We start from the raw sequence: 22824 nt of genomic DNA, 5'->3' as shown, positions 1-22824 counted from the left end.
TTTTCACAATTCCTGACATTTAATCCTAATAAAAATTCCCTGTTTTAGGTCAGTTAGGATCACCACTTTATTTTAAGAAAGTGAAATGTCAGAATAATAGTAGAGAATGATTTATTTCAGCTTTTATTTCTTTCATCACATTCCCCAGTGGGTCAGAAGAATACATACACTCAATTAGTATTTGGTAGCCTTCCACAAACTTCCCACAAAAAATTGGGTGCATTTTGACCCATTCGTCCTGACAGAGCTGGTGTAACTGAATCAGGTTTGTAGGCTTACTTGCTCGCACACAATTTCAGTTCTGCCCACAAATTCTCTATAAGGTTGAAGTCAGGGCTTTGTGATGGCCACTCCAATACCTTGACTTTGTTGTCCTTAAGCCATTTTGCTACAACTTTGGAAGTATGCTTGGGGTCATTGTCCATTTGGAAGACCAATTTGCGACCAAGCTTTAACTTCCTGACTGATGTCTTGAGATGTTGCTTCAATATAGCCACATAATGTTCCTTCCTCATGAAGCCATCTATTTTGTGAACACCAGTCCCTCCTGCAGCAAAGCACCCCCACAGCATGATGCTGCCACCCGTGCTTCACGGTTGAGATGGTTTTCCCTTTTCCCCCGCCTTTTTCCTCCAAACATAACAATGGTCATTATGGCCAAACAGTTCTATTTTTGTTTCATCAGACCAGAAGACATTTCAGCAGTGGCTTCTTCCTTGCTGAGCGGCCTTTCAGATAGATTTTCCCATAATGTCAAGCAAAGAGGCACTGAGTTTGAAGGTAGGCCTTGAAATACATCCACAGGTACACCTCCAATTGACTCAAATGATGTCAATTGGCCTATCAGAAGCTTCTAAAGCCATGATATCATTTTCTGGAATTTTCCAAGCTGTTTAAAGGCACAGTCAACTTAGTGTATGTAAACTTCTGACCCACTGGAATTGTGATACAGTGAATTATACGTGAAATAATCTGTCTGTAAACAATTGTTGAAAAAATGACTTGTGTCATGCACAAAGTAGATGTCCTAACCGACTTGCCAAAACTATAGTTTGTTAACTTCTTTGGGATAGGGGGCAGCATTTTCACTTTGATGAATAGCGTGCCCAGAGTGAACTGCCTCCTACTCAGTCCCAGATGCTAACATTATTATTGAATAGAAAACACCCCGAAGTTTCTAAAATGGTTTGAATGATGTCTGTGAGTATAACAGAACTCATATGGCAGGCAAAAACCTGAGAAAAAATCCAAACAGGAAGTGGGAAATCTGAAGTTTGTAGTTTTTGAACTCACCCCTATTAAATACATAGTGGGATATTGGTTATGTTGCACTTCCTAAGGCTTCCACTAGATGTCAACAGTCTTTAGAAACTTGAATGAGGATTCTGTGATGTGGAGCCGGATGGGAGCTCTTTTGAGTCAGTGGTCTGCCTTCAGCCTCGTTCTCAGTCACGCGCTTTCACTTGAGAGGTAGCTGTCGTTCCATTGCTTCTCTACAGACATAGGAATTCTCTGGTTGGAACATTATTGAACTTTTATGATAAAAACATCCTAAAGATTGATTCTATACTTAGTTTGACAAGTTCCTTCGACCTGTAATATAACCTTTTGAACGTTTTGTCCGAAAGGACCAGATCGCGCATTTGGATTTGTTTACCAAACGACCTAACAAAAGAAGCTATTGGACATAAATGGACATTATCAAACAAAACAAGCATTTATTGTGGAACTGCGATCCTGGGAGTGCATTCTGATGAAGATCAAAGGTAAGTGAATATTTATAATACTGTTTATGAATAATGTTGACTACCCAACATGGCGGATATTTCTCTGGCTGGTTTGGGCTCTGAGCGCCGTTCTCAGATTATGCTTTTTCCGTAAAGTTTTATTAAAATCAAACACAGCGGTTGCAGTTAAGGAGAAGTGTATCTATATTTCCATGTCTAAAAATTGTATTTTCATCGACATTTATAATGGGTATTTCTGTGAATTCATGTGGCTCTCTGCAATATCACTGCATGTTTTGGAACTATTGAACGTAACACGCCAATGTAAATTAAGATTTTTGGATATAAATATGAACTTTACCGAACAAAACATACATGTATTGCGTAACATGAATTCCTATGAGTGTCGTCTGATGAAGATCAAAGGTTGGTGATTAATTGCCATCTCTTTTTGTGCCTCCTCTCTTTGGCTGGAAAAATGGCTAGGTTTTTCTGTGAGTTGGTGGTGACCTAAAAATTGTTTGTGGAGCTTTCGCTCTAAAGCATTTTTGAAATCAGACACTGGCTGGATTAACAAGAATTTTATCTTTAAAATGGTGCCTAATACTTTTATTTATGAGATTTGTATTTGGCGCCCTGCAATTTCATTGGCTGTTGCCGAGGGGTTCCAGATAGTCCTAGACAGGTTAACAATAAATTTGTGGAGTGGTTGAAAAACGAGTTTTAATAACTCCAACCTAAGTGTATGTAAACTTCCGACATCAACTGTATGTAGGGAATATGGAGCCATTTGGATGCATCCCATGTCAGGCAACAAGGCCACCATTTCTCTGGAATAAGCAGTGGGGGGGGGTCACACTTGATTTACACCCAGAACCACAGACAAAGTGGAGAAAGGAGGAGATTGGGACAGAAGCATGGGTCTTGAATCTCTGGAAAATATTCCAAATATGGGGCTTTCAGCTTGGTTGTGGGGATAACACGTTCCCGCCTTTGTTGGCTGTCCCGGGAAAAGAATAGGCCTCGTTCACAGCCGGTCACACGCACCCACTGCCTGTCCATTTTTTTTGTAGAACCATTTATGTTCTGATACAATAAAAACAAAGCATGAAAATAAAAGTACAATCTCAGGTCCATTTTTGTGTGTTCATTTTGAGATTGTTTCCTTTGAAGAGCATCACTCTTCCTCGCTCTCGTTTCCCGGTTCCATGTCGGAATCGCCATTAGCTTTGGATTCCGTCCTCATGCCTTCCTCCGTCTCGTCTTCTCTATGCTCGTCTTCCATAGCCTCATCCTCCTCCCAGTTCTGCACAGACAAATTCCCAGGTCAACCCAACAACTCAGTAAAAGACCGCAGTTCACAAGTCAAACTAACAAACATAATGATCTGTGAGAATGTGTTTGTTCAAGAGCAAAAGCCTGCTTTACAACACCGCCATATAAACTTGAGTAGGCATTTCACAACCCACCTGCATTCCTTCCCACCCACAGCCCCTTTGTCTCAGTACCACTTACATCAGAATCTTCGTCTGGAAGACCTTCATCGCCTGAAGCCTTGTCTTCATCAGAGGACGCTGTAGAGCGGGACAAGACAAAAACCAGTCATTCACAAAGCCACAGTCGAGACACTTTACAGAACCACTTGACAGCTTTATTACAGAGAGACATGAATCATACCACAGAAAAGGGGGAGAGATGGCCAGAGAAATGGAACAGACCAGAGAGGTGAGGGAACTAAACTGTAAAAAAGCCCCTTTCTCTTAAATACTGTTCGGTGAAAAGTACATATTCGCATTTGAATTAGTTGACATTCAGGGCCTGTTCGCTTTGACAGCACAATTGAGCTAAAAACTCAGAGGCTGTGACGGGGGATCTCGACTGGCTGCTTGATGTGATTCTTCCCTAAAGCAAATACACAGGTCCGCTAGAGCACATTTACACAGGTAACAGTCACTAGGGATGTTAACGCAAAATTGGGATGTTAACATTTACAACAAACAAAAAAAAAATCGCTAAAAGACCACAAAATAAAAGTGCTGTTCCCTACCATTAACAGGTCCTGATTATAAAAAGGGATACAAAAATAATATATACCAGTGTTTTCCATTAGTGCCGGCTCCGTCTGTTACACACATTTTCAGCTGGCTACAGAAAAGTGATCCGGAGACTAGCACTTTACCCGAGGGTCCGGAGACTAGCAATTTACCCGGGGGTGCGGCTTTGCCTGGTGGCACGGAAATGAACATTTGAGGGCATCACGCTACTATGCTCAGAGATAGTTGAAATGAAAACAAGGGTAGTTGCTACAATTGAGACTCGAATACATAAGGTTTCTGATACTTTAAAAGCAGATTTAACTATCCTACAAAACGAGACGGTCACAGCTATCACGTCACTCAAAACAGTTGCACACCATGACGATTGCAGCACTGGAGACCTCCGCAATCAGTGTCTCTGACCTGACTACCTCACTGGAGGCTGACATGAAACGCCTGGCTACGGATCTGGGGAAAAAAAGGTACAGCAGAGCTGTGTGAGGTTAGAGGGATTTTCTCGTCACAATAACCTGAGACTGGTATCGGTCCCAGAGTCGACAGAAATGCCTTGCGCCACGGATTTAGTCACTGGGCTACTGAAGGATGTTCTTGCCATGTACGAGACACCCCTGATTGATCGTGCCCACCGGTCACTGCATCCAAGCCCCGGGACGGTGAGAGGCCCTCTGATATTCGAGTGCACTTTTTCCATGAGAAGATGGAGAATCTCGGACGAGGGAGCTGCTTCCCCACTTTAAAGTGCGGGACTGTGGGTTTAACACCGCACTCTCAAAATGAGAAAACATGTTCTATTTAGGCTTGTACCTCTTTTGGGGAGGTATTGTCTGGGGTGAGGGGCAGGAGGTTGAATTGTTCAGTTTTAATGCCATTGTCTTTTCAGTGTTTTTTCCCCCTATACCTTTTCCAAATACATTATTACTCTGAGACAAGTTATCCTGGGGTTTTTGGGTATTCATTGCTTTTCCACTCTATGCTCTAATGAAAGGATTGTATAACGGGAGTGCTCAGGGTTCCCGGAATAATACCATCAAGTACATTTCGTGAAACATCAAAGGGGCTAACAACCCTGTGAAACAAAAGCAGGTGATGACACATTTAAAGGGTTTGAAGGCGAATCTGGCATTTCTACAAGAGACTCACTTGAGGACTGGTGAGCACTTTCGGATTTGCAGGGACTGGGTTGGTAAACTGGTTCCAACTTACATAGTAAATCAAGAGGTGCTGAAATTTTGGATGATAAATCTAACCCCTTTGTATCTTCTGAGGTAATTGCTGATCCTAAGGGACGACACATCATAGTAATTGGTTAACTATTTTCTATCCCTCGTTTGGCAAGTTTGAAACAATCGTTTACTTTTTGGAAGTGTCGATGTCATTAAAATGAATATGTTGGCCAAAGTTATATATTTATGTTATAAACTGTTGGGATGGGGGGCAGTATTTTCACGTCCGGATGAAAAGCGTGCCCAAAGTAACCTGCCTGTTTCTCAGGCCCAGAAGCTAGGATATGCATATAATTGGCAGATTTGGATAGAAAACACTCCACATTTTCTAAAACTGTTACAATTATGTCTGAGATTAACAGAACTGATATGGCAGGCGAAACCCCGAGGACAAACCATCCCCACCAAAAAAAACATTCAGCATAACACTGATTTCAACGGCTAGTACTATAATTATAAGCCCAAGTTCTCCCAAATTGCAGTTCCTAGGGCTTCCACTAGATGTCAAGTCTTTAGAAAGAGTTTCAGGCTGGTTTTTGGAAAAATGACCCAGAAATTGTAGTTTTTCTAGGCGGCTCCCATTTTGGCTGTAGTGTTTCCACGCGGGTGGAGGAAAGTGCGTTCTTTCTTATTTATTTATCTCCGTTAATGACCATACTATTCTCCGCCTTATATTTTATAGTTTATTTGTGTATTAGGATACCTAAGGTTTGATTATAAATGTTGTTTGACTTGTGTGTTTGGATAAGTTTATTAGTAACGTTTGGGATTCATTTTGATGGAGGGAAACTAAGTGGATTATTGACTGAAGCGTGCCAGCTAAACTGAGTTTTTATGGATATATAAAGGACATTTTCGAACAAAAAGGACCATTGTGACCTGGGACCTTTTGAAGTGCCAACAGAAGAAGATCATATCTGGCGCTGACCCCTCTCGGGGTCAGCACCATTCTCTCTTCACAACTGAAGGATTCTCTCTTCACAACTGGCTAAGTGATTATTGCAGCGCAATGGGTGAAACTTTTGTTGACAATTTCAATTCCTTTGGGAAATAACACGTTTTACACGGATGGGATCCACCCAAATAATTTGGGTTCCTGGCACCTTTCACAGCATTATAAGGCTGCATTGAGACAATGACTTATCAATGACTCAAGCCCAGCTCAGGTAACCCCTACCATTGTGACGCTGAGTTGTCATAATGCTTCAGCAATTGTACATTATACTAGGGGTGTTGGTGGACAATGTAAGTAACCAAATGTATGTCCCTATACCTGTACCGAATGCCTCTGCTGATCCTACAGCTATTGTATGCAGTAATCATGTACCTATGAACCAGATTTTTATACTGTTAGCACTAAGCTGGTGTGCCCTATGAGGAAGTACACTGTGAGCAGCTCGCCCTGCACTAACAAATAACATATCTACTTCTGCTAGCCTTTCCAGCAAAGCAATGAAAATAATCAAGCATCCCAGAAGAAAAGCGCTCAAAACAGTCCACGTTAAACATATGTAAGCTTAATAATTTGCTAGTAACAGATAAAATTCATATTCTGACTGTCTCTGAAACTCACTAAGATAATACCTATGATGATGCAGTGGTAGCAATACAAGGTTATAACATTTACAGAAAATATAGAAATGCCAATTGTGGAGGTTGTGGTTCTGTTTATATTCAGAACCACATTCCTGTAGCTAAGAGACGATCTCATATTAAATAATGTTGATATAATATGGCTACAGGTTAATCTGCCTCACCCAAAACCCATTCTGGTGGGGAACTGCTATAGACCACCAAGTGCTAACAGTCCGTATATGGATAACATGTGTGAAATGCTTGATAATGTGTGATATCAACAGAGGGGTAGACTTTCAGGGGATGATTTAAATATTGACTAGCTTTCATCAAGCTGCCCGCTCAAAAAAAAGCTTCCAACTTGTTACCAGTGCCTGCAACCTGGTTCAGGTTATCAGTCAACCTACCAGGGTAGTTACAAACAGCACAGGAACGAAATCATCAACATGTATTGATCACATCTTTACTAATATGACAGAAATGTGCTTGAAAGCAGTATCTAGATCCATTAGCTGTAGTGATCATAATATATAGTAGTAGACATATCTAGGAAAAGCAAAGTTACGAAGGCTGGGCCTAATATAGTGTATAAGAGGTCATAGAAGAAGTGTTGTAGTCATTCCTATGTTGTTGATGTAAAGAATATTTGTTGGTCTGTGGTGGGTAATGAGGAACAAACACACTGCACTTAACACATTTATGAAATTGCTTATTCCAGTTACTAATAAGCATGCACCCATTAAGAAAATGACTATAAAAACAGATATCCCTGTGGATTGATGAGGAACAGAAGAATGTTAAGGTTGAGAGGGATGAGGCAAAAGGAATGCGAAATAAGTCTGCGAAATAAGTCTGGCTGCAAAAGGAATTGGCAGAAACTTCATGCAAATTAATAAATCATGCGACTAAACTACACTATGAAACAAAGATAAATGACAAAGAATGACAGTAAAAAGCTTTGGAGCGCCTTAAATAAAATTTTGGGGAAAAAGGCAAACTCGGTTCCATCATTCATTGAATCAGATGGCTCATTCATTACAAAACCAACTGATAATGCTAACTACTTAAATCATTTTTTCATTTGCACAATTAGCTAACTTCGGCATGACAGCAACAAACGCTGACACAACACATCCAAGTAAATCTGACCAAATTATGAAAGACAATTATTCCACCATCAACAATGACAACCGACCGGGGTGGATGGAAAATTAGTGAGGATACTAGCAGATGATATTGCCACTCCTAATCAGCCGGTTACCAAACTCAATGCTATTTTATAGTAAAATTGACAAACTTTTAGCATGCTTAAAAGAAAGGACATTCAACAAGCACAGCACTTACACAAATGACTGATTGGCTGAGAGAAATTGATGGTAAAAAAGATTGTGGGGGTTGTTTTGTTTGCTTTGAGTAAAGTCAGTGTGTCCAAGTATGCAGATGACTCAAGACTATACATGTCAGCTACTACAGTGACTGAAACACTTAAAGAGCTGCAGTTAGTTTCAGAGCAGGTGGCAAGGAATAAGTTAGTCCTGAATGTCTTAAACTAAATGTATTGGATTTGGGACAAAGCCTTCACTAAACTCCAAACCTCAACTAAATATTGTAATAAATCATGGAAATTGAGCAAGTTAAGGTGACAAACCTGCTTGGCGTAACCCTGTGTTGTAAACTGTCAAGGTCAAAACATATTTATACAAAAGTAGCTAAGATGGGGAGAAGTCCCGCTGCTCTACCTTCTTAACAGCACTATCAACAAGGCTGGTACTACAAGCCCTAGTTTTGTCTCACCTAGACTACTGTTCAGTCACCACAAAGAGGGACTTAGGAAAATTACAATTGGCTCAGAACAGGACACTGGCTCAAAGTATAGGAGAGATTGACTTCATCACTACTTGTATTTGTGCGAGGTATAGACATGTTGAATGCACCGAGCTGTTTGGTTGAACTACTGGCAGACAGCTCGGACACCCACGCATACACCACAAGACGTCTCTTCACAGTCCAAGTCCAGAACAGATAATATATACTTTTTTAAACTGATAAAAATACTCCTTATGGAACAGCAGGGACTGAAGCAACAAACATAGGCACAGACACGCATACACACACACACACGATAACATACGCACAATACACACCAATATTGTGCCTTCATTAAGGCACACAGTGTGTTGTTAAATCTGTGAATGTAATGTTTTTTTAAATTGTATAAACTGCCTTTGATGGACCCCAGGAAGAATAGCTACTTCCCTGGTAGGAACTAATGGGGATCCATTATACAAATAAACAAGGTTTTAGGGATGTTTTACGCTTGTTCGAAGGAAGAACCCTATTGGCTCTGGAGCAGCATGTGTAGGCTACACGCTGTGTCTGTGTGGAGTCACGAGGGCAACGGGTCTGACGCCTGCTCTGAGAAAACTGTCGCAGGAAGGGGGGGCGCAAGGATGCCCCATCACCTTGTTAATTCAGCCACTAGCAGGTCAAACTGTGCGTCGAGTTAAAGCGGAATTCTGCGTTTCTCACAGGATTTTCCCCCCTGCTCGGCATCACCGTAATTTTGTGCTTCAGTGTCATTCCACTCGGATGACAGTTCATGAACGGGCGTTCTGTGCTCTGACTGATGTGTAGCTACTTCTCAGTGTAGCCAGCCGACTTTTCACCGGTAAAACGCAAGATTAACTTCAAGCAAAACATTAGGAACTGTATATAATACAGTTTCTATGATAAACATGCATTTTTAATTTTTACAAAAACTAAGTGCTTTTTCATTGTAAGCTCATTTACCTGTGGCTGCCAACCAAATAGCATTGCACTTCTGTTGTCATTTGATGAAAATTAAGCCATTTTCTGCCAAATGTGTTGACCTACTGTATTTTCTATGAAGAAAAACTATAGTTGCATGTCCCAGATCACAATATTGAAGGGAAAAAAAGTTGACTTTCAATATAAAACGCATCCCATGCCAAACAGCTGGACTCAGCAGCTCCCGCTCCCCCATTGTGCAATTCACAAACACCTGACTGGCTCAACTGTTCTGGGGAACTACGGTAAGCTTCATAATATAAAATAATGTGGTAGGGGAAATTAATGCGATCTGCTTTAGCACCTAACGTTCCGTTCAAGTTGACTGCAGGTATTTACTCAAGTAGCTACAAACACTAAAATGCATTGAAAAACGGTCAGCAGTTCCAAAGGTATTGAAAAATCATCCCGTGGCTATTTCCAAATATACAGAATACCACCCAAGCCTACTACTCAAACCATAATTTGAAAATGTATTGTTCAGAAACATAAAATACGGCTAAATAGCCAAGAAACATTAAAACATTGATATTTTGGCCATATTCCAGAGAAAAAGCTACCGGCCTTAATTATTTAATCAAAAGCCAATTTCTTATGCAGTTTTATACAGTGCCATAATGAGTAAGTTCGCTGGCTGCCCAGCAAAAGCTGTAGTCGTGATTTGGCATGCCGGTCAGGGTATGCAAATCCTCACACACCACCCCCCCAAATGCTCTCCTGCTTATCCGTTTTCAAATCATTGTTAACCAAGCAAATATACAGTGTGTGTATATATATATATATATATATATATATATAGTGTGTGTATATATATATATATATATATATATATATATATATATATAAATAAATGAGGGTACAGAGAGTGATAAAGGTATAAAAAGACAAAAACCAGTGAGACCTTACCGTCCTCGTAGACAAGCTTGGCCTTATGGTCCACGTCTGTGACACCACTGTCACCTGTCACCACCTGGGAGAGAAACACACTTTAGGAGGCAGCAGTTGCCACAGGTGGGGGAAAAGCTGAATGGACAGTTTCATTTGTCCAATGAAGGCATTGTCCTGTTGAGCACAGGACTGCAGATTATCATGGGAAACACTGGCCTTGGCAACAATGCAGCAGCACACAGAAATACTTGGTATATACTTCTAACCCTGGCAGTTGACTGGTCATTTCACCGGAACACTCGCAATGGCTGCCTGGTATTGTGATGCAATCTTTTTCAAGACAATATAGAAAGTTCATTCAAATGTTGTTAACTGAAGTGGCAATGCAAGCCTTTTTTGTAATGTCAGTTAAGTTGAATAAGAACACAGCATATATTAAACACATATAGTGCATTCTGAAAGTAATCCGACAGCTTGACTTTATCCACATTGTTACATTACAGCTTTATTTTAAAATGAAAATGTTTATTCCCCTCAATCTATACACAATAGCCCATAACAACAACTGGGTTCAAAAATGTTGCTCATGTAGAAAATATCACATTTACGTAAGTATTCAGACCCTTTACTCAGTACTTTGTTTAAGCACCTTCGGCAGCAAGTGTAGCCTCACATCTTCTTGGGTACAAGCTTGGCACACCTGTTTCTCCCTTCTTCTCTACAGATCCACTCAAAATCTGTCAGGTTGGATGGGGAGCATAGCTGCACAGCTATTTTCAGGTCTCCAGAGAGATGTTTGTCCGGGCCTCAAGGACATTGACACTTGTCCCAAAGCCAATCCTGCATTGTCTTGGCTGTGTGCTTAGGATCGTTGTCCTGTTTTAAGGTGAACCTTCGCCCCAGTCTGAGGTCCTGAGCAGGTTTTCATCAAAGAACCCTCTGTACTTTGCGCCGTTAATCTCGTCTCCCAGTCCCCGCCGCTGAAAAAACGTTGCTGTAGGGATAGTGCCAGGTTTCTTAGAAACATGACACTTGGCATGCAGACCAATGAGTTCAATCTTGGTTTCATCAGACCAGAGAATCTTGTTTCTCGTGATCAGAGTCCTTTATGTGCCTTTTAGGAAACTCCAAGCGGGCTGTCAAGTGCTTTACTTCTGGGCACTACACAAAATGGCCTGGTTGGTGGAGCGCTGCAGAGATGGTTGTCTTCTGGAAGGTTCTCTCATCCCCACAGAGAAGCTCTGTCAGCGTGACCATCAGGTTCTTGGTCACCTCCCTGACCAAGGCCCTTCTCCCGATTGTTCAGTTTGGCCGGGCAGCCAGCTCTAGGAAGAGTCTTCGTGGTTCCAAACTGTTTCCATTTAAGAATGATGTAGACCACTGTGTTCTTGGGGACCTTCAATGCTGCAGAAGTGTTTTGGTAACCTTTCCCGGATCTGTGACTCAACAAAACCCTGTCTGGGAGCTCTTTGGACAATTCCTTCGATCTCATGGCTTAGTTTTCGCTCTGACATGCACTGTTTACATTTTTAAACATTTGCAAACATTTCTCAAAACCTGTTTTCACTTTGTTTCCAAAATACAATTCTCCAGGAAATGGGCATGGCTTCATAAAAATTTTTATTTTAATGAAATGGAGGAAAATATGCAGCTGAAGTCCGACGAGAGAGGATACAAATTCATTGCTTTAATTAACGACAAATGCTAAAATGTTGAGCAATGTAATAAATAACTTCCCAATAAGTTACACTTTATGTTGGCTGACAAATTGTTAGCTACACTAGTCTTACGAACCGCATAGCCCATCATTACAGCAGCTGCATGTAAACTCGGACAAAACAAAGTCCCCTTTTCAGGACCCTGTCGTTCAAAGATAATTCTTAAAAATCCAAATAACTTCACAGATCTTCATTGTAAATGGTTTTAAACACAGTTTCCCATGCTTGTTCAATGAACCATAAATAATTATTGAACGTGCACCTGGGGAACAGTCATTATGACACTAACAGCTTACAGACGGTAGGCAATAAATTGTACTGTCCGTACTGTGAGGCGCCTAAGTCAGCACAACAGGACGGACAGCTGATCGTCCTCGCCGTGCCAGACCACGTGTAACAACACCTGCACAGGATTGGTACATCCGAACATCACACCTGCGGGACAGGTACAGGATGGCAACAACAACTGCCCGAGTAACACCAGGAGCGCACAATCCCTCCATCAGTGCTCAGACTGTCCTCAAAAGGCTGAGATGCTGGATTGAGGGCTTGCTGTAAGGCAAGTCCTCACCAGACATCACCGGCAACAACGCCGCCTATGGGCACAAACCCACCGTCACTGGACCAGACAGGACTGGCAAAAAGTGCTTTTCACTGACGAGTCACGGTTTTGTCTCACCGGGGGTGATGGTTGGATAGGCGTTTATTGTCGAAGAAATGAGCGTTACACCGGGGCCTGTACTCTGGGGTGGGATCAGTTTGGAGGTGGAGGGTCCGTCACGGTCTGGGGCAGTGTGTCACAGCATCATTGGACTGAGCTTGTTGTCATTGCAGGCAATCTCAACGCTGTGCGTTACAGGGAAGACCTCCTCCTCCCTCACGTGGCACCCTTCCTGCAGGCTCATCCTGACATGACCCTCCAGTATGACAATGCCACCAGCCATACTGCTTGTTCTGTGCGTGATTTCTTGCAAGACAGGAAGGTCAGTGTTCTGCCATGGCCAGCGAAGAACCCTGATCTCAATCCCATTGAGAACGTCTGGGACCTGTCAGATCGGAGGGTGAGGGCTAGGGCCATTGCCCCCAGAAACATCCGGGAACTTGCAGGAGCCTTGGAGGAAGAGTGGGGTAACATGTCACAGCAAGAACTGGCAAATCTGGTGCAGTCCATGAGGAGGAGATGCACTGCAGTACTTAACTTCTTGGTGACAGGGGGCAGTATTTTCACATCTGGATGAAATGCACGCCCAAATTCAACTTCCTGCTACTCATCCCTTTACAGGGAGAGGAGTTTATGTACGGGTATGTTACTTGGCTACTAATGCAGCGAACTTGCCAGTATAGCATACAGTGCCTTACGAAAGTATTCGGCCCCCTTGAACTTTGCGACCTTTTGCCACATTTCAGGCTTCAAACATAAAGATATAAAACTGTATTTTTTTGTGAAGAATCAACAACAAGTGGGACACAATCATGAAGTGGAACAACATTTATTGGATATTTCAAACTTTTTTAACAAATCAAAAACTGAAAAGTTGGGCGTGCAAAATTATTCAGCCCCTTTACCTTCAGTGCAGCAAACTCTCTCCAGAAGTTCAGTGAGGATCTCTGAATGATCCAATGTTGACCTAAATGACTAATGATGATAAATACAATCCGCCTGTGTGTAATCAAGTCTCCGTATAAATGCACCTGCACTGTGATAGTCTCAGAGGTCCGTTAAAAGCGCAGAGAGCATCATGAAGAACAAGGAACACACCAGGCAGGTCCGAGATACTGTTGTGAAAAAGTTTAAAGCCGGATTTGGATACAAAAAGATTTCCCAAGCTTTAAACATCCCAAGGAGCACTGTGCAAGCGATAATATTGAAATGGAAGGAGTATCAGACCACTGCAAATCTACCAAGACCTGGCCGTCCCTCTAAACTTTCAGCTCATACAAGGAGAAGACTGATCAGAGATGCAGCCAAGAGGCCCATGATCACTCTGGATGAACTGCAGAGATCTACAGCTGAGGTGGGAGACTCTGTCCATAGGACAACAATCAGTCGTATATTGCACAAATCTGGCCTTTATGGAAGAGTGGCAAGAAGAAAGCCATTTCTTAAAGATATCCATAAAAAGTGTTGTTTAAAGTTTGCCACAAGCCACCTGGGAGACACACCAAACATGTGGAAGAAGGTGCTCTGGTCAGATGAAACCAAAATTGAACTTTTTGGCAACAATGCAAAACGTTATGTTTGGCGTAAAAGCAACACAGCTCATCACCCTGAACACACCATCCCCACTGTCAAACATGGTGGTGGCAGCATCATGGTTTGGGCCTGCTTTTCTTCAGCAGGGACAGGGAAGATGGTTAAAATTGATGGGAAGATGGATGGAGCCAAATACAGGACCATTCTGGAAGAAAACCTGATGGAGTCTGCAAAAGACCTGAGACTGGGACGGAGATTTGTCTTCCAACAAGACAATGATCCAAAACATAAAGCAAAATCTACAATGGAATGGTTCAAAAATTAAACATATCCAGGTGTTAGAATGGCCAAGTCAAAGTCCAGACCTGAATCCAATCGAGAATCTGTGGAAAGAACTGAAAACTGCTGTTCACAAATGCTCTCCATCCAACCTCACTGAGCTCGAGCTGTTTTGCAAGGAGGAATGGGAAAAAATGTCAGTCTCTCGATGTGCAAAACTGATAGAGACATACCCCAAGCGACTTACAGCTGTAATTGCAGCAAAAGGTGGCGCTACAAAGTATTAACTTAAGGGGGCTGAATAATTTTGCACGCACAATTTCAGTTTTTGATTTGTTAAAAAAGTTTGAAATATCCAATAAATGTCGTTCCACTTCATGATTGTGTCCCACTTGTTGTTGATTCTTCACAAAAAAATAAAGTTTTATATCTTTATGTTTGAAGCCTGAAATGTGGCAAAAGGTCGCAAAGTTCAAGGGGGCCGAATACTTTCGTAAGGCACTGTATTTAATATGTTGACTTGATTATTCACGTTGTTCTTTGCTTAGCTAAGTGGTATTGTCATTGTGCGTTCTCAATGGACTTTGTTAATGAAATCTTAAAATGTATAGCTAGTAATTTGTTAGCTATGCTAACAAGCTAACAAGAAGTCGCAAAGCAACAGCATGAACTTCCGGGAGGCAGGCGATGCGCCAGAACAGTCAAGTTAAAGAAAACTGTTTACAGTATACTAAAATGCACTAATAGTATGTTGTACAATTGAAGTCGGAAGTTTACATAGACTAAGTTGACTGTGCCTTTAAACAGCTTGGAAAATCCTAGAAAATTTAATGTCTTTAGAAGCTTCTGATTGACTCAAATTATGTCAATTAGACTATTGGAGGTGTGCCTGTGGATGTATTTCAAGGCCTACCTTCAAACTCAGTGCCTCTTTGCTGGACATCATGGGAAAATCTAAAGAAAATCAGCCAAGACCTCAAATAAAATTGTAGAGCTCCACAAGTCTGGTTCATCCTTGAGAGCAAATTCCAAACGCCTGAAGGAACTACGTTGTTCTGTACAAACAATAGTACGCAAGTATAAACACCATGAGACCACGCAGCTGTCATACTGCTCAGGAAGGAGACACGTTCTGTCTCCTAGTGATGAAAAATGCGAATCAATCCCAGAACAGCAGCAAAAGACCGTGTGAAGATGCTGGAGGAAACCGGTATATATCTATATTCACAGTAAAACGAGTCCTATATAGACGTAAGCTGAAAGGCTGTTCAGCAAGGAAGAAGCCACTGCTTCAAAACTGCCATAAAAAAGCCAGATGGCCTGGCCTGATGAAACAAAAAAAGTACTGTTTGGCCATAATGACCATCGTCATGTTTGGAGGAAAAGGGGGAGGCTTGCAAGCCAAAGAACACCTTCCCAACCGTGAAGCACAGCGGTGGCAGAATCATTGTGGCAGCATCATTGTGGTGGCATTTCACAAAATAGATGGCTTAATGAGGAAGGAAAATGATGTGGATATATTGAAGCAACATCTCAAGACATCAGTCAGGAAGTTAAAGCTTGGTCGCAAATGGGTCTTCCAAATGCACAATGACCCCAAGCATACTTCCAAAGTTCTGGCAAAATGGCTTCAGGACAAAAAAGTCAAGATATTGGAGTGGCCATCACAAAGCCCTGACCTCAACCCTATAGAGAATTTGTGGGCAGAACAAAAAAAGTGTCTGCGAGCAAGGAGGCCTACAAACCTGAATTCACCCAACTTTTTGTGGAAAGCTTGTGGAAGGCTACCAAATACTAATTGAGTGTATTCTTCTGACCCACTGGAAATGTGACGAAAGAAATAAAAGCTGAAATAAATCACTCTACTATTATTCTGACATTTCACATTCTTAAAATAAAGTGGTAATCCTAACTGAATTTTTACTAGGATTAAATGTCAGGAATTGTGAACAACTGAGTTGAAATATATTTGGCCAAGGTGTATGTGAACTTCTGACTTCAACTGTATATACTCATTAAGTATGTAATATACACTACGTTAGTATGGTTATTCAAACACAGCTTAGGTTTTTCTCTGGACCTGGTTTCCCGTGTAGAGTTTTTGGTAGTAGCACTTGAATTAACTGTGCAGTGAAAACAACTAGTGCCAAGACGTACCTGTGTCATGAGCAGATAGAGCTTGCCGTGCAGCTTGGTCAGTTTGTGGAACATTTTGACTCTGCTCTCAATCATGTGGTACAACACTCCCAGCTGAGACACCAGATCTGGCAACTGGTACAGGGATAGACCAAAAGCATAGTATAAAATCAGTATAAAATCAAATAAAATCACTCCTCGTTTTGAGGAAGTATAAACATTGGTCGTGGGTCAATAATCTGACTGTATAAGTGTGTAAAACTGTATAAACTGTTGAACAAAAACAAAACTTAACTCTCCAAATGTTTGTGAGCTAATGAGCTGATACATTCCCCAGAATGAGCTGATACATTCCCCAGAACAAACCATGTTTCGGGTTTGTAGTTAGCAGCCAGCTGAAGACACCCAAGGATAGACTCACCGAGGACAGGTAGGAGGTGTGCTGCATGAGAACAGCCTTGAGCCATCGTACCATCAGCACTGCCCTGTAGTACAAATGGGAAAAGGAGAAACTAGTTGAGTTGGGGTGAAGTTAGGTTCCCTTCAGGCAACAATATCAGGGTGAAGGGTTTAGGAATGATGCCTTCTACTAGATTTAACTAAAAACAATTGGGCCAGTAATGGCCCAAAAAGCTCACTGGTTCGAATCCTTGAGCGGACTTGGTTAAAAATCTACTAAGGTGCCCTTGAGCAAAGCACTTAACCCTTATTGCTCCTGTAAATCGCTCTGGATAAGAACGTCTGCTAAATGACTCAAGGTAAATATAGTTGGTCTTTGTCTTGCATCAACGGGAATGTGAATATCATCAACATCTGATCATATCCGATCCGGGGGTGTTCACTTACGTGTATGGATGCCCTTGCATTCTCTTGGTGAGCTCTTCCACCAATGGCAAGACGGCAGGGATGGGTAACCGGGAAACGGTTTTCTTTATTAAGTTATCCTTCCGGGTCTGAAATACATTCTGTGGGGCAGAGAGACCAATGTCAATGAACAGATTTCAGAGAAACCAAAAGTTGGAAGTGCTATCAAGTATGGCAATTGTAAATGTATGTCACTGACAAAAAGCAGAAGGGTCAGGGATCTTACTGACCAAAAAACTCCATACCAATTTACCTTTATTCTATAAACTACAAATAAAGCGGAAGATCAAGATTGGATGGCTGAAACGCCACAAAAATGATGCGATGGGGGCGGTAGACATGCTTTTATGATTCTGAATGTCAGATACCAATTAGCGATGTGACAAATTTAAAAAGGTTCAATGTTTCAAAGTACCATTGTCATTTAAACTTTTTTTAAATCACATTTACATGCATTCACAATTCAGATATGGTCCTGTGTATGACCACTACGGGGCAATGCAGTTGGATCTACAGCAGTCCTGGCAACCTACCAGTTGGTTCTCTCCTTACTGCTGTCCCCCACCCACTCAGTAACGATGGTATATTTTAGGATCTCTGTTGTGTGCCTCTCCTTGAAGTTCTCAGTAAATGGGACTTCAAGTCCCACTTCTTAATGTGATGGATCACTGCAGTGATGCATGTCGGCATATTCATCAACGTCCAACAATGTGTTGTCACATCATTGTACAATTACTCCATCAGGGCCGTCACGTTTTTTTTTTCAACATGGCATTTGTAGTCCGGTTCTAGATATACCATTAGGGTATTGAAGCGGACATCCTCAACCCATTGACGACGGCTATCAACTGCAATTCTGTATTCAGCACTATGATTTTATCACTCAGTCCCTTATCGATCAGCAATGGTTTGTACAGCATTGCACCTGTACTGCCAATGTAGCTCATTTCGACTTCAAAAAGTTGGCATTTTCTTATTATAGTATTGTCATAAAGGACTTTGCTGCTATCGCTTTGCTGTCTCATTGCCATGTTTCAACTCAACGATGACGTGCAGAGTGCTTGATCTCCGTTGCAAACAATTTTAAAGATGCACATCTACTTACAGCATGGAGAATTAAGTACACTTGAAGTCAGAGGTTTACATGCACCTTAACCAAATACATTTAATCCTAGTAAAAAATTCCTATCTAGATCAGTTAGGATCAACACTATTTTTAGAATGTGAATTGTCAATAATAGTAGAGTGAATTATTTCAACTTTAATTTCTTTCACCACATTCCCAGTGTCAGAAGGTTACGTACACTCAATTAGTATTTGGTAGCGATGTTTAACTTGGGTCAAACATGTCGGGTAGCCTTCCACAAGCTTCCCACAATAAGTTGGGTGAATTTTAGCCCATTCCTCCTCCTGACAGAGCTGGTGTAACTGAGTCAGGTTTGAGGTCCTCCTTGCTCGCAGACGCTTTTTCAGTTCTGCCCACAAATTTTCTATAGGATTGAGGTCAGGGCTTTGTGATGGTCACTCCAATACCTTGACTTTGTTGTCCTTAAGCCATTTTGCCACAACTTTGGAAGTATGCTTGGGGTCATTGCCCATTTGGAAGGCCCATTTGCATTCAATCTATAACTTCCTGACTGATGTCTTGGGATGTTGCTTCAATATCAACATTTTTCTTCCTCATGAAGCCATCTATTTTGTTAAGTCCACCAGTCCCTCCTGCAGCAAAGCACCCCCACAACATGATGCTGCCACCCCCGTGCTTCACGGTTGGGATGGTGTTCTTCAGCTTGCAAGAATCCCCCCTTTTCCTCCAAACATGACGATGGTCATTATGGCCAAACAGTTTTTTTTCTTTTCTTCATCAGACCAGGGGACATTTCTCCAAAAAGTACAATCTTTGTCCCCATGTGTAGTTGCAAACCGTAGTCTGGCTTTTTTAATGCCGGTTTTGAAGCGGTGGCTTCTTCCTTGCTGAGCGGTCTTTCAGGATGTCGATAAAGGACTCGTTTTTACTGTGGATATAAATACTTTTGCACTCGTTTCCTCCAGCATCTTCACAAGGTCCTTTGCTGCTGTTCTGGGATTGATTTGCACTTTTCGCACCAAAGTAGATTTATTTATTTTATTTAACCAGGTAGGCAAGTTGAGAACAAGTCCTCATTTACAATTGCAACCTGGCCAAGAGAAAGCAAAGCAGTTCGACAGATACAACGACAGAGTTACACATGGAGTAAAACAAACATACAGTCAATAATACAGTAACAAGTCTATATACAATGTGAGCAAATGAGGTGAGAAGGGAGGTAAAGGCAAAAAAGGCCATGGTGGCAAAGTAAATACAATATAGCAAGTAAAACACTGGAATGGTAGTTTTGCAATGGAAATACATTCATCTCGAGGAGACAGAACGCGTCTCCTTCCTGAGAACTATGACGGATGCGTGGTCCCATGGTATTTATACTTGCGTACTATTGTTTGTACAGATGAACATGGTATCTTCAGGCTTTTGGAAATTGCTCCCAAGGATGAACCAGACATGTGGAGAACTACATTTTGGCTGATTTCTTTTGATTTCCCATGATGTCAAGCAAAGAGGCACTGAGTTTGAAGGTAGGCCTTGAAATACATCCACAGGTACACCTCCAATTGACTCAAATTATGTCAATTAGCCTATCAGAAGCTTCTAAAGCCATGACATCATTTTCTGGAATTATCCCTGCTGTTTAAAAGGCACAGTCAACTTAGTGTAGGTAAACTTCTGACCCATTGGAATTGTGATGTAGTGATTTATAAGTGAAATAATTATCTGTAAACAATTGTTGGAAAAATTACTTGTGTCATGCACAAAGTAGATGCCCTAACAGACTTGCCAAAATGATAGCTTGTTAACAAGAAATTTGTGGAGTGGTTGAAAAAGTAGTTTTAATGACTCCAACCTAAGTGTATGTAAACTTCAAGTGTATTGGTGAAATGGTGCCGTTTCATTAGGATGGGGACCTGTTGGTGCAACGTTTCCCAAACACCTACTCAGCTGATTCAAATTCAAACTCATTATCCAGCGTTGATCATTTGAATCAGCTGTGTAGTGCTAGAGCAAAACCCAAAATGTATACCCCTTGGGGTCCCCAGGACAGTTTGGGAAACACTATGTTCGTGGTAGTTTTGTGATAACTGCACCGTGGGAAAAAATTATGATCCCAACATTAACATTTAAACATCACTAGCAACAATGACAAGAAGCTGCCGTGTGTGGAATGGTAGGTGGCCATTTCAGCAAGTTCTTGTTACCATGTAATGCTGACTGACTTCATGTTAATGCTAAGATGGCAAAACTCCACTAGCTAGCTAACCAACAACTAAAGCATTTGAAAGACAGGTGCTCATTGTGCAAATGTCTTTATGTTCAATACGCATTGAGACTAAACACAGTGAATTTGGAAACCATTCAGACCACTTCACTTTTTCCACTTTGTTACGGTATAGCCTTATTCTAAAATGTATTAATTAATTGTGTTCCTCAATCTACACACAATACCACAAAATGACAAAGCGAACATTTATAAAAACCACAGAAATAACTTAGACCTTTCGCTATGAGACTTGAAATTGAGCTCAGGTGCGACCTGTTTCCATTGATCCTCCTTCAGATGTTTCTACAACTTGATGAGTCCACCTGTGGTAAATTCAATTGATTGGACATGATTTGTAAAGGCACACCCGTCTACACAAGGTCCCACAGTTGACAGTGCATGTCAGAGCAAAAAACAAGCCATGAGGTCGAAGGAATCCTCCATAGAGGCCCGAGACAGGATTGTGTCGAGCCACAGATCTGGGGAAGGATACCAAAAAATTGCAGCATTTTAGATCCCCAAGAAGAGGCCTCCATCATTCTTATACGGAAGTAGTTTGGAGCCACCAAGAGACTCTTCCTAGAGCTGGCAGCCCAGCCAAACTGAGCAATCGGGGAAGTCCCTTGGTCAGGGAGAAGACGAAGAACCTAATGGTCACTAACAGAGCTTGCCTTCCAACAGGACAACGACCAAAACAAAGCAGGACTGGCCTCAGAATGTCCTTGGAGTGGCTCAGCCAGAGGCCAGACTTGAACATAGATGTGCTTCGACACTCTCCATTCAACCTGACAGAGCTTAAGAGGATCTGCAGAGAAGAATGTAAGAAACTCCCCAAATACAGATGTGCCAAGGTTGTAGCGTCATACCCAAGTAGACTCGAGGCTGTAATTGTTACCCAAGGTGCTTCAACAAAGTCCTGAGTAAAGGGTCTGAATTACTTACCATGTTTATGGTATCAGTTTTTACATTTGCAAAAATATCTAAACCTATTTTTGCTTTGCCATTATGGTGTATAGTAATGAGGGGGAAAAAAACGTATTAATTTAATCAATTTTAGATTAAGGCAGTTACGTAACAAAAGTTAAGGGGTCTGAATACTTTCCGAATGCACTGTAGTTTACATGTTGTCAATCTGTTTTGACCCCTAGTTGAGCACACGTCGGTTTTGTTGCTCAAAGCATTCACTATAGTGACAAAAAATTATGTTTTGACATCACATGATCACTGGAGACTTGGGATATTACGAACCCCCAAATCAGGGAGAGAAATATTTCATACATTTTTCTGAACACTACAGGGATCTTGTGGTGTGTTGCAAGGGCCTTATCTGGCATATCGGAGACCATATATTCACAAATAAAAGGGTCCGCTCACATTGAGGATGTTGGCGTCCTTGCTCTCCAGACCCTGCACCAGTAGCACCGCGAAGTTGTCCGTCTGCAGAGAGGGGGTTTCCTTGACTCCGCCCTTCTCAAGTGACAAGTTGATCTCTCCCAGTCGCTCCTCTATGGACATCTGGGGAGGAAAAAGTTGGAGTAGCAGTGGTTGGGTTAACAGCGAAGTAAATGAGGCAAAGCACAAGCAGTTTGCTGTTAACAGATACAACTTGAGAGAAGGGCTATAGAGTATTTTATTTGCTGTGCTACAGTGTGTTCACTCCTCCGTTGACTGGCTAAGACACAGGAGAGCACTCAGCCTTACTAAGAGAGGAGTGAAACAATACTTTTGCATGGTGTCTGACTGCATTTACTACTGACAGAGTAACACAGAATTCGTCCATGCCTAATGGCAGCAACAGGTCCTCTGTAGCTCAGTTAGTAGAGCATACTGCTTGCAACCAATGTTCCCTCTAAACAGTGCGCGGGCACGCAGCTCCCCTGAGACTTCCACAGAATAAATATCAGCCCGCACAGAGAAGCACGAGATGAGAGTTTCACCCCTCAGCTAACACAAGCAACATTTCCCTTGACTGTGGGAAGTATGATCGAAGCAACAAGCCACT

At 41.7% G+C, this 22824-nt stretch overlaps 1 protein-coding gene and 1 non-coding gene across 2 annotated transcripts in view; both read right to left on the bottom strand.

Moving 5' to 3' along the window:
• Positions 1 to 2873: 2873 nt before the first annotated feature.
• Positions 2874 to 22824, bottom strand: part of LOC112256432 (WD repeat-containing protein 43) — a 51101-nt gene continuing 31150 nt past the window's right edge. Inside the window, exons 11-17 of the mRNA XM_024429698.2 lie at positions 22197 to 22337; positions 17452 to 17570; positions 17027 to 17090; positions 16627 to 16740; positions 10297 to 10360; positions 3243 to 3301; positions 2874 to 3033 (exon numbers count right to left, since the gene is read on the bottom strand). Of these exons, the coding sequence (XP_024285466.1) occupies positions 2905 to 3033; positions 3243 to 3301; positions 10297 to 10360; positions 16627 to 16740; positions 17027 to 17090; positions 17452 to 17570; positions 22197 to 22337 (690 nt within the window). The 3' untranslated portion in view covers positions 2874 to 2904. The remainder of the gene's footprint in view (positions 3034 to 3242; positions 3302 to 10296; positions 10361 to 16626; positions 16741 to 17026; positions 17091 to 17451; positions 17571 to 22196; positions 22338 to 22824) is intronic.
• LOC112257217 lies at positions 22468 to 22604 on the bottom strand. The gene has a single exon (XR_002954549.1). It is a non-coding gene; the product is annotated as a small nucleolar RNA SNORA15 (small nucleolar RNA).

Source organism: Oncorhynchus tshawytscha, linkage group LG08 (assembly GCF_018296145.1).
Source record: "Oncorhynchus tshawytscha isolate Ot180627B linkage group LG08, Otsh_v2.0, whole genome shotgun sequence".
Classification (NCBI taxonomy): Eukaryota; Metazoa; Chordata; class Actinopteri; order Salmoniformes; family Salmonidae; genus Oncorhynchus; species Oncorhynchus tshawytscha.
This window is presented reverse-complemented; position numbering and strand designations above follow the sequence as displayed.